The sequence below is a fragment of the Globicephala melas genome, chromosome 7 (assembly GCF_963455315.2).
Source record: "Globicephala melas chromosome 7, mGloMel1.2, whole genome shotgun sequence".
Classification (NCBI taxonomy): Eukaryota; Metazoa; Chordata; class Mammalia; order Artiodactyla; family Delphinidae; genus Globicephala; species Globicephala melas.
In genome coordinates, this window is record NC_083320.1 from 9,305,828 (window position 1) to 9,321,466 (window position 15,639).

Consider the following 15,639-nt stretch of genomic DNA (forward strand, 5'->3'; position numbering starts at 1 on the left):
ACTTATCTTGGAACTAAAGGAACTTACTAGGATAATGTAAGGTAGGGAAGGAAATTCTGTCAATAATGTGTATATCTTACTTCATAAGATCCTTAAAAGACTGTTATAAGATAGAAACTATTATCTCCATTTTTTTTTTTTTTGGACTAGCAAATGAGACCAAGAGTTTGATCACCCATCTCCCTCCTTCCATTCCCACGGAAGCTTCCTCCCTCTCCCTCACGTCTTCCATTTTGCTGCGGTCAGAGTTCTGTCTGGCAGTTTCAGTCATATCATTCTCCTCTGCAAAAATCCTCAGTGGATCCCTATTGCCTAGAACAGTAGTTTTCACGGTTTTTCAAAGCAGAACCCTTTTAGTAAGGGGCATTCTGTATAGATTTTATCTATATCTATTTATGTGTATCAATGTAAACTTACACACTGAATAAAAGTGGTATTTTATGTAGGTCTTTTTATAAGTTCAGATTAATAATATTTACTTATTATCAAGTTAATGAGAACAAAGAAACTATTCTGATAAAAAGAGAACTTTGAAATTAGGCAGTGAGATATAGGTGAAAGTGAATATTACTGTTACTCAGCAGCAGTAGTCAGTTTCTGCATTTTATTATACTATAAAGAAAACCCCGATCCATGCAGATAATCATGTCTGTTCTCGACGTTACATCCAGAGTGATCTTTTAAAAATGCAAACCCGATTATCGTACTTCATCAACTCTAAAATGCCATCAACTATAAGCTGTATTGTTATTTTATGCATAGCTCAGAAAGAAAAAAATACTAATTAAATTTTGATTTTGGAGACATTAAGATGCAAAAAAAGCGTGTCTCACAATCATTGGGATAGGGTATGCCAGCCACTTCATCCTCTTCTTGATCTCTCTGTATCAGGACAAAGCTTGAAGCCGGAATGGCCCAACAGCCTGCTCTCTGCCCTCTCCCTGCACTGGCCTTCTTTCCATTCACCCAGTCTTCCAGATGGCAGATCAAGCTTCACTTCCTTTGGAGAACCTTTCCTGACCTCCCTGACCAGGCCATAGCCTCAAGCACTTGGGTGTCTCTCCTTGACAGTGACACTTACCACAGTTGACATCTTGTTTGGCTGACCTGTTAATTTGGCTTGTGGTTTTATCTGATTAGCGTCTAGCTCCACGAGGACAGAGAACATGAACTTCTGCTCCCTGTTGTATCCTTAGTGCTTGGCACAGTGCCCAGGAGCACCTGGCAGACAGAAGGCACCCAAATATTTGTTGAATGAATGAATTGAAATTTCATTTTTAAAAAAAATTCACATGGCTGATTTTAGAATATGTGCTCTTCGATTCAAAGGATCCAGAAAATCCAAAAATGTGAGAACAGTTAAGACTTGTTTTGGAGTCTAATGATTAACAGTTATCTACCAAATTCTTGTCTCCTTATCACAAATGCCAAATTCAGACAAAAAGCACTGAAAATTACTTAGTATATGTTAAGACTCTATCACAAGGTGGTTCATGTGTTTTTATGAACGCCCAGCATTTGAAGACTCTGTGCAAAGCTGGTGCATCTGAGCTGCTCCTGATTTTCAGGCTTATTCTGCTCTGAATATACCTGCCTTGTACAGGCACGAATCAAGAGGGTTGGTCAGAGCTCTGTCTTCCCAAACAATGAGACATTTGTAAGACATTCTACTGTAATTACAGCGATGACAGATGCTTTCCTCTGTGGCCTGCACCAAAACATGTTCATCTAGATTTTGGAAGTACAGGTTAAGGTGATAAAATTTGTTATATAAAACATTTGAGGGTGTAGGTATTTCTTTTGTATTACAAGTTTTAAATTAGTGAAAAATATTCCCAAAGAGGAGATCTGAATAAAATGCTTGTGGAACCTCAGAACTGCATTTATTTGCAAAACCAAAGGGTACTTTGAAAACCACTGACTGGCTGAATCAGGTCTTATTTCTAGATTCACCAGGCACTTCCTGATCTGCTCCCTGGCTGCTTCTCGGTGGTCCCAGCCAGCTTTATATCCTACAAGAGCTCATTACTATCACCCATCCCGGGAACAAGCTCTGTGCTCTCACAGCCTGGGCGCACAGAACTGTCCCCACCTCTTCTTTGTCTCGGTCTCAGCTCACGTCTAGTCCTCTGCCAACTATTCAGGATTTCCTCCAGTGCTCTCACCAGAAAGCTCCTATCTCCGCTGTACAGGTCACATTCTGTAATCTGTTTGTCTATCTCTTCATAGACTGCAAGCTTCTGGAGGGAAGGCACCCCACCTTGGTACTGTTGGCACGGTCCAGGAGCTAGTATAGAGCAGACACTTAGTGATGCCCTCTCTCTCACAGCCTTGACAACCTGAATGGTTTCAATTTTTGCCAGTGGAAAAATGTGTCTATTGTGGCTTTAAATTCTATGTCCTTGATCACTTGGTAAGGTTATAAGCAAGCATCTTTTCATATGTTTATTAGTTACGTGTATTTCTTCAGGTGACTGTCCATAGCCTTTGCCTGTTTTTCCATGAGGCTATTTTTCTTACTAATTTGTAGGATTGATTATCTTTGGATACACAGTATATTAACCCTTTGCCTGGTAAATATGTGGCCAATATTTTCTCACAGGTAATTTATTAATTTTAAGTATCATTCATGAAAAAATTTTATGTTAAATGTACTTGATCTGCTCTTCTTTTCCATTATGGCTTTCAGACTCAGCATATGGTGTATACTCTACCTCCAAATTAAAATAATATCCTTTCTTATTTTTGTATGGTACTTTCATAGTATATGTTTGTGTGTATAGCACTTAGCTCTTAAATACATATAAAAATTTTAAACGTATAGTATGTGAGTACACATTTTTACATGCACAGTTGAGATAGGGATTTGGTTAATTTCTTCTGTTTTGTGACAAATTTGATAGCCAATTGTCACAATAATTATGGAATGGTTCTCCATTTCGCTACCGATCTGAAATGTCAAGTGGGCATTTTAAATGAGACTCAAAGAAGGGGATTGGATATGGATGTGGGGAGACTTACGGGAAGTCACCCAGGTGACTGGGGCCAAGAGTGTAGCAGTGGCATGGAAAAGTGATGGGTGTTATTTAGGAACAGTGAGCACAGTGGTCCTGGACCCAGGAAGCACACAATTTATAATGATCTGAAGAAAGATTTCGAAAAACCCAGCAAATTTAGTATATAGCTAAAAGATTTTTTTAAATAAAATTCACTATCCATTCAAAATCAAAACTTTTAGCAAACTTGAAATAAAAGGAAACATAGTTAATCTGAGTTTAAAACACTTACAGCAAACATCATACTTTATGGTGAAATTCTGAAAGCCTTCCTCCAAAGTCCAGGAACAAGACAGCAATGCCTGGTATTATTTCCCTTCAACATTTTAGTGGAAGTCTTAGCCAATGCAATAAGGCAAGGATAAAGAAAACATGAAGGTTAGAAAGGAAGAAATGTATGTCATTATTCACAGATGACATGAATGTGTCAAAAAATGGAAAAGAATTATAAATTCTTTGTAATGGCAAGGGAAACAAAAACAAAAATAAACAAACAGGATTACATCAAACTAAAACACATTTACACAGGAATCTATCAACAAAACTAAAAGGCTGCCTACTGAATGGGAGAAGGTATTTACAAACCATATCTGACAAGAGGTTAATATCCAAAATGTACAAAGGACTCATACAACACAACAACCATAAAAACAAATAACCTGATTAAAAGATGGGTAGAGGATGTGAATAGACATTTTCCCAAAGACATGCAGATGGTCAACAGACACATGAAAAGATGCTCAACATCACTGATGGTCAGGGAAATGAAAATCAAAACCACAATGGGGGGCTTCCCTGGTGGCGCAGTGGTTGAGAGTCCGCCTGCCAATGCAGGGGACACAGTTTCCTGCCCCGGTCCGGGAGGATCCCACATGCCGCGGAGCGGCTGGGGCCGTGAGCCATGGCTGCTGAGTCTGCGTGTCCGGAGCCTGTGGTCTGCAACGGGAGAGGCCACAGCAGTGAGAGGCCCGCGTACCGCAAAACAAACAAACAAACAAAAAAAACCCACAATGGGATATCACTTCACATTTGTCATAATGGCTATTATCAAAAAGACAACAAATAACAAGTGTTGGTGAGGATATGGAGAAAAGGGACCCCTCGTGCACTGTTGGTGGGAATGTAAATTGCTGAAGCCACTATGGAAAACAGATGGAGGTTCCTCAAAAAACTAAAAATAGAACTACCATATGATCCAGAAATTCCACTTCTAGGTATTTTTCCAAAGAAAACAATAACACTAATTTGAAAAGATATATGCACCCCTATGTTCATTGCAGCATTATTCACAATAGCCAAGATGTGGAAGCAACCACAGTGTCCATCATCAGATGAATGGATAAAGAAGATGTGGTCTATATGTATAATGGATTACTCAGCCATAAAAGAATGAAATTTGCCATTCATGACAACATGAATAGACCTAGAGAGTATTATGCTAAGTGAAAAAAGTCAGAGAAAGACAAATACCATATGATTTCACTTATATGTGGAATCTGAAAAAGAAATGAACAAGTATAACAAAATAGAGTCATAGATATAGAGAACAAGCAGTTAGTTGGCAGAGAGGAAGTGGGTGGGGGTATGAATGGAATAGGTGAGAGAAATTGAGAGGTACAAACTTCCAGTTACAAAATAAACGAGTCACAGGCATGAAATGTACAGAGTGGGTAATACAGTCAATAATAATGTACTATCTTTGTATGGTGAGAGACGGTAACTAGACTTATCATGGTGATCATTTTGCAAAGTATAGGAATATGGAATCACTATTTTGTGCACAAGGAACTAACACAGTATTGTAAGTCAATTATACTTCAACAACGAACTTATAGAAAAAGAGATTGGATTTGTGGTTACCAGAGGTGGGGACGGAGGGAAGGGGGAATTGGATGAGCACGGTCAAAAAGAACAAACCTCCAGTGATGAGATAAATACGTACTAGGGATATAATGTACAACATGACTAATCTATTAACACTGCTGTGTGTTATATATGAAAGTTGTTAAAAGAGTAAACCCTAAGAGTTCTAGTCACTAAGAAATCTTTTTTATTTTTCCTTTATTTTATATTGATGTGAGAAGATGGATAGTCACTAAACGTATTGTGGTAATCATTTTCTAATGTATGTCAGTCAAATCATTAGGTTGTACACCTTAAATTTATACAGTGTTGTATGTCAAATATATCTCAGTAAAGCTGGAAGAAAAAAATAAAAGAATTACAAATTATCAGAATTAGTAAGTGAATGAGAGGGCAGACAACAGAAGCAAGAAGAAATACAGTCCTGCAGTCTGTGGGAAAAAAAACACATTCACAGAAAGATAGACAAGATGAAAAGGCAGAGGGCTATGTACCAGATGAAGGAACAAGATAAAACCCCAGAAAAACAACTTAATGAAGTGGAGATAGGAAACTTTCCAGAAAAAGAATTCAGAATAATGATAGTGAAGATGATCCAGGACCTCGGAAAAAGAATGGAGGCAAAGATCGAAAAGATGCAAGAAATGTTTAACAAAGATCTAGAAGAATTAAAGAACAATCACCTAGAAGAATTAAAGAACAATTACCTAGAAGAATTAAAGAACAAACAAACAGAAATGAACAACACAATAACTGAAATGAAAAATACACTAGAAGGAATCAATAGCAGAAAAACTGAGGCAGAAGAACAGATAAGTGACCTGGAAGATAGAATGGTGGAATTCACTGCCACGGAACATAATAAAGAAAAAAGAATGAAAAGAAATGAAGACAGCCTAAGAGACCTCTGGGACAACATTAAATGCAACAAAATTTGCATTATAGGGGTCCCAGAAGGAGAAGAGAGAGAGAAAGGACCCGAGAAAATATGTGAAGAGATTATAGTCGAAAATTTCCCTGACATGGGAAAGGAAATAGCCACCCAAGTCCAGGAAGTGCAGAGAGTCCCAGGCAGGATAAACCTAAGGAGAAACATGCCGAGACACATAGCAATCAAATGGACAAAAATTAAAGACAAAGAAAAATTCTTGAAAGAAACAGGGGAAAAATGACAAATAACATACAAGGGAACTCCCATATGGTTAACAGCTGATTTCTCAGCAGAAACTCTACAAGCCAGAAGGGAGTGGCATGATATATTTAAAGTGATGAAAGGGAAGAACCTACAACCAAGATTACTCTACCTGGCAAGGATCTCATTTAGATTCGATGGAGAAATCAAAAGGTTTACAGACAAGCAAAAGCTAAGAGAATTCAGCACCACCAAACCAGCTCTACAACAAATGCTAAAGGAACTTCTCTAAGTGGGAAACACAAGAGAAGAAAAGGACCTACAAAAACAAACCCATAACAATTAAGAAAATGGTAATAGGAACATACATATCGATAATTACCTTAAACATGAATGGATTAAATGCTCCAACCAAAAGACACAGGCTCCCTGGATGGATACAAACACAAGACCCATATATATGCTGTCTACAAGAGACACACTTCAGACCTAGGGACACATACAGACTGAAAGTGAGGGGATGGAAAAAGATATTCCATGCAAATGGAAATCAAAAGAAAGCTGGAGTAGCAATACTCATATGAGATAAAATGGACTTTAAAATAAAGAATGTTACAAGGGACAAGGAAGGACACTGCATAATGATCAAGGGATCAATCCAAGAAGAAGATATAACAATTATAAATATATATGCACCCAACATAGGAGCACCTCAGTACATAAGGCAACTGCTAACAGCTATAAAAGAGGGAATTGACAGTAACACAATAATAGTGGGGGACTTTAACACCTCACTTACACAAATGGACAGACCATTCAGACAGAAAATTAATAAGGAAACAAAAACTTTAAATGACACAATAGACCAGATAGATTTAATTGATATTTATAGGACATTCCGTCCAAAAAGAGCAGATGACACTTTCTTCTCAAGTGCACACAGAACATTCTCCAGGATAGATCACATCTTGGCTCACAAATCAAGCCTCAGTAAATTTAAGAAAATTGAAATCATATCAAGCATCTTTTCTGACCACAACGCTATGAGATTAGAAATCAATTACAGGGAAAGAAACGTAAAAAACACAAACACATGGAGGCTAAACAATACGTTACTAAATAACTAGGAGATCACAGAAGAGGAAATCAAAGAGGAAATCAAAAAATACCTAGAGACAAATGACAATGAAAAGACGATGATCCGAAACCTATTGGATGCAGCAAAAGCATTTCTAAGAGGGAAGTTTATAGCAATACAAGCCTACCTCAAGAAACAAGAAAAAAAAATCTCAAATAAACAATCTAACTTTACACCTAGAGGAAATAGAGAAAGAAGAACAAACAAAGCCCAAAGTTAGCAGAAGGAAAGAAATCATAAAGATCAGAACAGAAATAAATAAAATAGAAACAAAGAAAACAATAGCAAAGATCACAATAAAACTAAAAGCTGGTTCTTTGAGAAGATAAACAAAATTGATAAACCATTAGCTAGACTCATCAAGAAAAACAGGGAGAGGACTCAATAAAATTAGAAATGAAAAAGGAGAAGTTACAACAGACACCGCAGAAATACAAAGCAATCTAAGAGACTATTATAAGCAACTCTATGCCAATAAAATGGACATCCTGGAAGAAATGGATAAATTCTTAGAAAGGTATAACCTTCCAAGACTGAACCAGGAAGAAATAGAAAATATGAACAGACCAATCACAAGTAATGAAATTGAAACTGTGACTAAAAATCTTCCAACAAAGAAAAGTCCAGGACCAGATGGCTTCACAGGTGAATTCTATCAAACATTTAGGGAGGACCTAACACCCATCCTTCTCAAACTCTTCCAAAAATTGCAGAGGAAGGAACACTCCCAAACTCATTCTACAAGGCCACCATCACCCTGATACCTAAGCCAGACAAAGATACTACAAAAAAAAGAAAACTACAGACCAATATCACTCATGAATATAGATGCAAAAATCCTCAATAAAATACTAGCAAACAGAATCCAACAACACATTAAAAGGATCATACACCATGATCAAGTGGGATTTATCCCAGGGATGCAAGGATTCTTCAATATACGCAAATCAATCAACGTGATACACCATATGAACAAACTGAAGAATAAAAACCATGTGATCATCTCAATAGATGCAGAAAAAGCTTTTGAAAAAATTCAATACCCATTTATGATAAAAACTCTCCAGAAAGTGGGCATAGAGGGAAACTACGTCAACATGATAAAGGTCATATACGACAAACCCACAGCAAACATCATTCTCAATCGTGAAAAAATGAAAGCATTTCCTTTAAGATCGGGAAGAAGACAAGGATGTCCACTCTCGCCACTATTACTCAACATAATTTTGGAAGCTCTAGCCATGGCAATCAGAGAAGAAAAGGAAATACAAATTGGAAAAGAAGATGTAAAACTGTCACTGTTTGCAGATGACATGATACTATATATAGAGAATCCTTAAGATGCCACCAGAAAACTACTAGAGCTAATCAATGAATTTGGTAAAGATGCAGGATACAAAATTAATGCACAGAAATCTCTGGCATTCCTATACACTAATGATGAAAAATCTGAAAGAGAAATTAAGGAAATTAAGGAAACTCCCATTTACTATTGCAACAAAAAGAATAAAATACCTAGGAATAAACTTACTAGGGAGACAAAAGACCTGTATGCAGAAAACTATAAGACACTGATGAAAGAAACTAAAGATGATACCAACAGATGGAGAGATAAACCATGCTCTTGGATTGGAAGAATCAATATTGTGAAAATGACTGTACTACCCAAAGCAATCTATAGATTCAATGCAATCCCTATCAAATTACCAATGGCAATTTTTATAGAACTAGAACAAAAAATCTTAAAATTTGTATGGAGACACAAAAGACCCTGAATAGCCAAGTCTTGAGGGAAAAAAAATGGAGCTGGAGGAATCAGGCTCCCTGACTTCAGACTACACTACAAAGCTACAGTAATCAAGACAATATGGCACTGGCACAAAAAGAGAAATATAGATCAATGGAACAGGATAGAAAGCCCAGAGATAAACCCATGCACTTATGATCAACTAATCTATGACAAAGGAGGCAAGGATATACAATGGAGAAAAGACAGTGTTTTCAATAAGTGGTGCTGGGAAAACTGGACAGCTACATGTAAAAGAATGAAATTAGAACACGGCCTAACACCATACACAAAAATAAACTCAAAATGGATTAGAGACCTAAATGTAAGAACAGACACTATAAAAGTCTTAGAGGAAAACATAGGAGGAACACTCTTTGACATAAAGCACAGCAAGATCTTTTTTGATCCACCTCCTAAAGTAATGGAAATAAAAACAAAAATAAACAAATGGAACCTAATGAAACTTAAAAGCTTTTGCAAAGCAAAGGAAACTACAAACAAGACGAAAAGACAACCCTCAGAATGTGAGAAAATATTTGCAAACAAATCAACAGACAAAGGATTAATCTCCAAAATATATAAACAGCTCATACAGTTCAATATTAAAAAAAAAAACAACCCAATCCAAAAATGGGCAGAAGACCTAAATAGACATTTCTCCAAAGAAGACATACAGATGGCCAAGAAGCACATGAAAAGCTGCTCAACATCACTAATTATTAGAGAAATGCAAATCAAAACTACAATGAGGTATCACCTCACACCAGTCAGAATGGGCATCATCAGAAAATCTACGAACAACAAATGCTGGAGAGGGTGTGGAGAAAAGGGAACCCTCTTACACTGTTGGTGGGAATGTAAATTGATACAGCCACTATTGAGAACAGTATGGAGGTTCCTTAAAAAATGAAATATAGAACTACCGTATGACCCAGCAATCCCACTACTGGGCATATACCCAGAGAAAACCATAATTCAAAAAGAAACATGCAACCCAATGTTCACTGCAGCACTATTTACAATAGCCAGGACATGGAAGCAACCTAAATGCCTATCAACAGATGAATGGATAGAGAAGATGTGGCACATATATACAATGGAATATTACTCAGCCATAAAAAGGAACAAAATTGGGTCATTTGTAGAGATGTGGATGGATGTAGAGACTGTCATACAGAGTGAAGTCAGTCAGAAAGAGAAAAACAAATATGGCATATTAACGCATATATGTGGAACCTAGAAAAATGGTACAGATGAACTGGTTTGCAGGGCAGAAATAGAGACACAGATGTAGAGAACAAACGTATGGACACCAAGGGGGGAGAGTGGCCGGGGTGGTGGTGGTGGGATGAACTGGGAGATTGGGATTGACATATATACACTAATAATGTATAAAATAGATAACTAAGAAGAACCTGCTGTATAAAAAAATAAATAAAATTCAAAAAAGAAGAATCAGTAAATGACTTAGCAAGATCACTAGATGAAAGTCAATTTACTGGAAGCAAAAATCAATTGTGTTTTTCTTAGTAGCTACAATAGGAAAATACAATTGTAAAAGGAGTTTAAGTTACAATAGAACAAAAAAGTCAAACACCTAGAATTCTAACAAGATATATGTAAGATTTCTGCACTATAAGAAATCTTTTTTTTTTTCTTTTTTTGCTGTACGCGGGCCTCTCACTGCTGTGGCCTCCCCCGCCGCGGAGCACAGGCTCCGGATGCGCAGGCTCAGGGGCCATGGCTCACGGGCCCAGCCGCTCCACGGCACGTGGGATCCTCCCGGACCGGGGCACGAACCCGTGTCCCCTGCCCTGGCAGGCAGACTCCCAACCACTGCACCACCAGGGAAGCCCTATAAGAAATCTTTAAGCAAAATTAAAGCATATCTAAGAAATTCTAAAAGGAAGGATATACTATATTTGTGGATTGAAAACTTGGCATTGTAAAGATGTCAATTCACCACAGATGGATCATTACAATCCCAATCAAGACATCAATAGGTATTTCTGTGGAAACATAAGCTGATGGTAATAATAAATGAAATAACACAAGTCGTGAGATGACTAACGAGTTAGAACAATGATTTTCACGGAAAAGTGAAGTTTGACTGATTTGGTATTGGAAGAAGACAAGGCAATATAAATACTTCAGTATTTATACTTCAGTATTTGCTGCTTTGTGCCAGGCACACTGCTGGGTGTTTTCCAAAGGGCATCCACAGAACCTCAGATCCTGAGATGCTCAGAGGAAAAGGAGTTTGGTAGTCACATGCCCGTATGAAAAGCTCGGGCTGCTGTTTCCTCTCAGAGATTCCTGTTGCACAGCAGGATTTTAAAGCCTCTGAGAAATTTCGGAGAAGAAAAGCAAATAGAATTGTGTTGCACCTAGGACTTTCCAATCTTATTTGATCATGACCTCTCTTGGAGAAACAGTGGCCTGGAGTGCTTTTTATATTTTTTGGTTCTCACCATTATCTGTGAAGTAGCCAAGGGTTGAACTGTCCATTTTACAGATGAAGAAATGGAACCGCAGGCAGGTGAAACTTACACCAAGTCATATAGCTACTAGTACAGGATCTGCGATGTACCCTCAGTTTTTCAAAAAAAAAAATTCAGTGCTTTTTCTAGGGTCAAACACTACTTTCGTGTGAAATAGCATTTCAGAGATGGAATAAACCTTAGTGATCTCTTAGACTAGTAACCTTATTATGCTGATGAGGCAACCGGGGCCCAGACAAATTAAGTGTTTTGCCTCAGGTCAAGAGCTTACAGACTAGTAGGAGGAATAAAAGGATCCATGACTCAGTGACTCCCAATTAAGTGCTCTACTGCCCCATATAATTAGGAGGCAAATCTGTGTCAATGGAGGGTGAGACCAAATTAACTGCCCAGATTGAGTAGGCACTCAGAGATGCTGAATAAACGATTTTCCTGGGAGATGATCCTGGAGCTCTATCAAGTCCTCATGTAATTTTTTTTTTAATATAAATCTATTTATTTATTTATTTTTGGCCGCGTTGGGTCTTCATTGCTGCGCGCGGGCTTTCTCTAGTTGCAGCGAGCGAGGTCTACTCTTCGTTGCAGTGCGTGGGCTTCTCATTACGGTGGCTTTTCTTGTTGCAGAGCACGGGCTCTAGGCACGCAGGCTTCAGCAGTTGTGGCATGTGGGCTCAGTAGTTGTGGCTCACGGGCTCTGGAGTGGAGGCTCAGTAGTTGTGGCACACGGGCTTAGTTGCTCTGCGGCATGTGGGATCTTCCCAGACCAGGGCTCAAACCCGTGTCCCCTGCATCAGCAGGCAGACTCAACCACTGCGCCACCAGGGAAGTCCTCTTATGTAACTTTGAAATGAGGATTTAGGAGCCATTTGATCACTGGGTTACGATAAAGGACTGAATATTGTTATTTTTAAAACTTGAATCACCTCGTTGGTATTATTTTCTCCCTCTCCCCTGAAAAATGCCACAGGTCACCTTAAAGACTTAAAAGGAACTTAAATTTCTGAGTAAACATGATTTCACAACTTTAATGGGGTACATCCTGGAGTGTCACAAGCTGCGAATCATTTTTCCGGAGTCTCAGATACGAGGAACAGGAGAGGAATAGTGTGGGAGAAGGCACGAGCACCTGGCTGACCGTGCCATGCAGGGAAGGGTACATTCACTGCAGGTGCTGCTGTCAGCAGGAGCCGGAAGAAAAAGCCAAATGCTCCCAGAGGAGGCCCTGCAGGGCTGGGCTGAAAGTTCTGAAGTGCAGCAAAGAAGGGAAAAGCTTACCTTTAGGGGCAGAGGAACATGAGAGCCTCTGAGAAACAGCTGAAGAACAGAAGGGTAAGTCTGGCCTTAAGCAATGGGGAAGAGGAAAGTAAGCAAATGCAAGCATCCCACTGACCTTTGTACTTTAAGAAGAGCAGCAGTAGTTCCTTCTGTGTAGAAACGTTTTGGTTGTGGCTGGTGGCCACCGGGCAGAATGGGCATCGTGGCTGTGAAGTGCCGTCAGTGGGAAAGTTCCATTAGGGACAAGGAAAGAGTAAGCAGAGGCAAACCTGTTTACTCTCCTTGCTTTATCTTCTCCACTCATATGACTCTTGGGGACCTTACGTGGGGGGGGGGCAGGGCTAGGGCAGAGCATGATTTAGGGGTTCCTGGGACCCCTGGGAAAATACCACTGTAATATCAAATTGCACCCCATCCAGCTCCCAAAATGTGCAATCTGGCGTCTATTAGACATGATTTCAATTTATTTGAGAATTTTTGTTCTTTAAGCTTTACTGGAGGGCAAATAAATCTATTCAGTAGACCATCTTTGCCTGACTTCATTCTCCACAACTCTCTCTCTTTCTCCTTTTTTTTTGGCTTCACGGCTTGCATGATCTTAGTTCCCCGACCAGGGATGGAACCCAGACCACAGCAGTGAAAGCCAGTCCTAACCATGGACCATCAGGGAATGCCCTCCACATCTCTCTTGTTTAGCTCATTAGTACAATCACACACCCAACAAGGCAAGGGAGGGCAGTTCCCTAGTTTCTCAAAAGTAATTACTACTTACATTGAAAACAAAAACGAAAGCAAAAATAAACGTAAGGCCAGGGAGTTTCTAGACACTAAAATCTCCTTAAAATTTTACAAGCAACCATTAACCCAACTTGCACCTCCTCTAAATTTGTGGAATTAGGCTCACCCCCGCAAAGAAAAACACAGCAGGATCTTTGATGACACCGTTATTGATGCTGCCCATCATTTAGTGTGGGAAGTGGCTCAAAGGTGGTGCCGGTGAAACAGGAGGAAGATGACACACAGAGCAGGGCAACTTCTCAAAGTAAGTTATCCATTTATGTTTTCATTTTAAACCTTTATTGCTTTTCTCTGATTATAAAAATATTACTGTAGAAAAATTCAGATCTTTCAGAAATATGTGATGCAGAAAGTGAAAGCAATCTATAACTCCATCCATAAGAGTGAATCACTCTAGCTTATCCAACATTTATTTAAAACAAAATAAAAAACTGTTGTTAATGTTCTTTTTTAAATGGGATCATACTATGTTTACTGAACTCAGCAACTTGCTTTCCTTGCTTAAGATTTTATTTGGTCTATTGAACAAACAAAAGATCCATCACATCTTTTTCAAAAGACTGAGTCATATTTTATGGAAAGATTTACAATTATTTTACTTTGGTGTACATTCTTGCTCACATGTGAAAGCATTTTTGGATATAAAATCCTAGATATGGATTTGCTGGGCCAAAGGGTGCATGGATTGACATTTCTATTAGACTGTACTAAATTTTAAATCTTTCAAATTGAAAGATTTAAATCTTTAAACTTAAATCTTTCAATCTTTTAATTTAAATCTTTAAATCTTTCTGTGGATTGAAGTGGCACCAGCACAATTCTTTGTTGTGAAGTCACTGAAATGACAGCTTCCTGTCACAGGCTGGCATGGGACCTCAGGTGTTCTCAGTTTGTCAGTGCTACAGCTCTAAAGCATGTGAAAGATATTTGCCACTTTTGGGGAGTGAGCTTTCGGATTTTTTTTTTTTTCAGATGACATTAGCTTCAGGTATCCTTTTGGAGTTTTGAGTAAGATTTAATAAGATAGATAAAATAAGACTAATCTATTTTGTAATTCTTCATCCTTCTTTCTTTCATCTGCTGGAGCGACTATAACATATTGGTGCTCTTGGGGCAACCACCTGTGTTATTAGGAGCAAAAGGCCATATCTGCCAACTCTCATCTACTTAGCATATAGTTACTGTTTCTAGCAGTTTCCCAATATTTGTCACATTAAACCTAAGTCACCAGTTCTGACCACCTTAAGCAACACTTCTATTTCAAGAGGACAAATAAGACAGAATTCCAAGAGTAAAATACTTGTAACAGTACCCTCTTGGACCTCATGGTCTAAAGTGATTTTTGCTTCCTCTGGACTCATAGATTTTAAAATGTTTGCGCTATTCATTAACTTGGCAATTGCTCAAGAACCTCCTTTGGACTTAAAACAAAAGTTAAACCATTAGAGTGTTTATATAAATCAAGTCACTAACTATATTCTTCTCACTAGACTATACGCTTCATGAGAGGAGGGACTTTGTATGGTTCACTGATGATTTCCTGAATCTAGAACAGTACCTGGCATATAAAAGATGCTCAATATTTGTTGAAGGAATGATAAATTCTTCAAAGGCAGGAATCTTCTTATATTTTGCATCCCCACAGTAAATGACAAGTTGCTGATTAAAATTAAGGAAAGGGGGGCTTCCCTGGTGGTGCAGTGGTTAAGAATCCGCCTGCCAATGCAGGAGACACGGGTTCAAGCCCTGGTCTGGGAGGATCCTGCATGCCGCGGAGCAACTAAGCCTGTGCACCACAACTACTGAGCCTGCCTTCTAGAGCCCACAAGCCACAACTACTGAGCCCGTGTGCCGCAACTACTGAAGCCCACGTGTCCTGGAGCCCATGCTCCGCAACAAGAGAAGCCACTGCAATGAGAGGCCCATGCACCACAACGAAGAGTAGACCCCGCTCTCCACAACCAGAGAAAGCCCGTGTGCAGCAACAAAGACCCAATGCAGCCAAAAATAAATAAATTTATGTTAAAAAAATAAAATAAAATCAAGGAAAGGATCTTCATTCAGAAACACAACTTAAGACTTTCTTA

The 15,639-nt window shown here is 38.7% G+C and overlaps 1 protein-coding gene across 3 annotated transcripts in view; it reads right to left on the minus strand.

Moving 5' to 3' along the window:
- Nucleotides 1-15,639, minus strand: part of FBXO36 (F-box protein 36) — a 98,519-nt gene that overhangs the window by 79,967 nt on the left and 2,913 nt on the right. The window contains exons 1-2 of one of the 3 annotated variants that reach the window (XM_060301754.1): nucleotides 3,289-3,942; nucleotides 1,082-1,221 (exon numbers count right to left, since the gene is read on the minus strand). The exons of 1 other annotated variant lie outside the window; for it this stretch is intronic. In XM_060301754.1, the coding sequence (XP_060157737.1) occupies nucleotides 1,082-1,168 (87 nt within the window). In that variant the 5' untranslated portion in view covers nucleotides 1,169-1,221; nucleotides 3,289-3,942. Of the gene's footprint in view, nucleotides 1-1,081; nucleotides 1,222-3,288; nucleotides 3,943-15,639 lie in introns of those variants that run through there. One more of the 3 variants, XM_060301755.1, reaches the window with a different exon arrangement.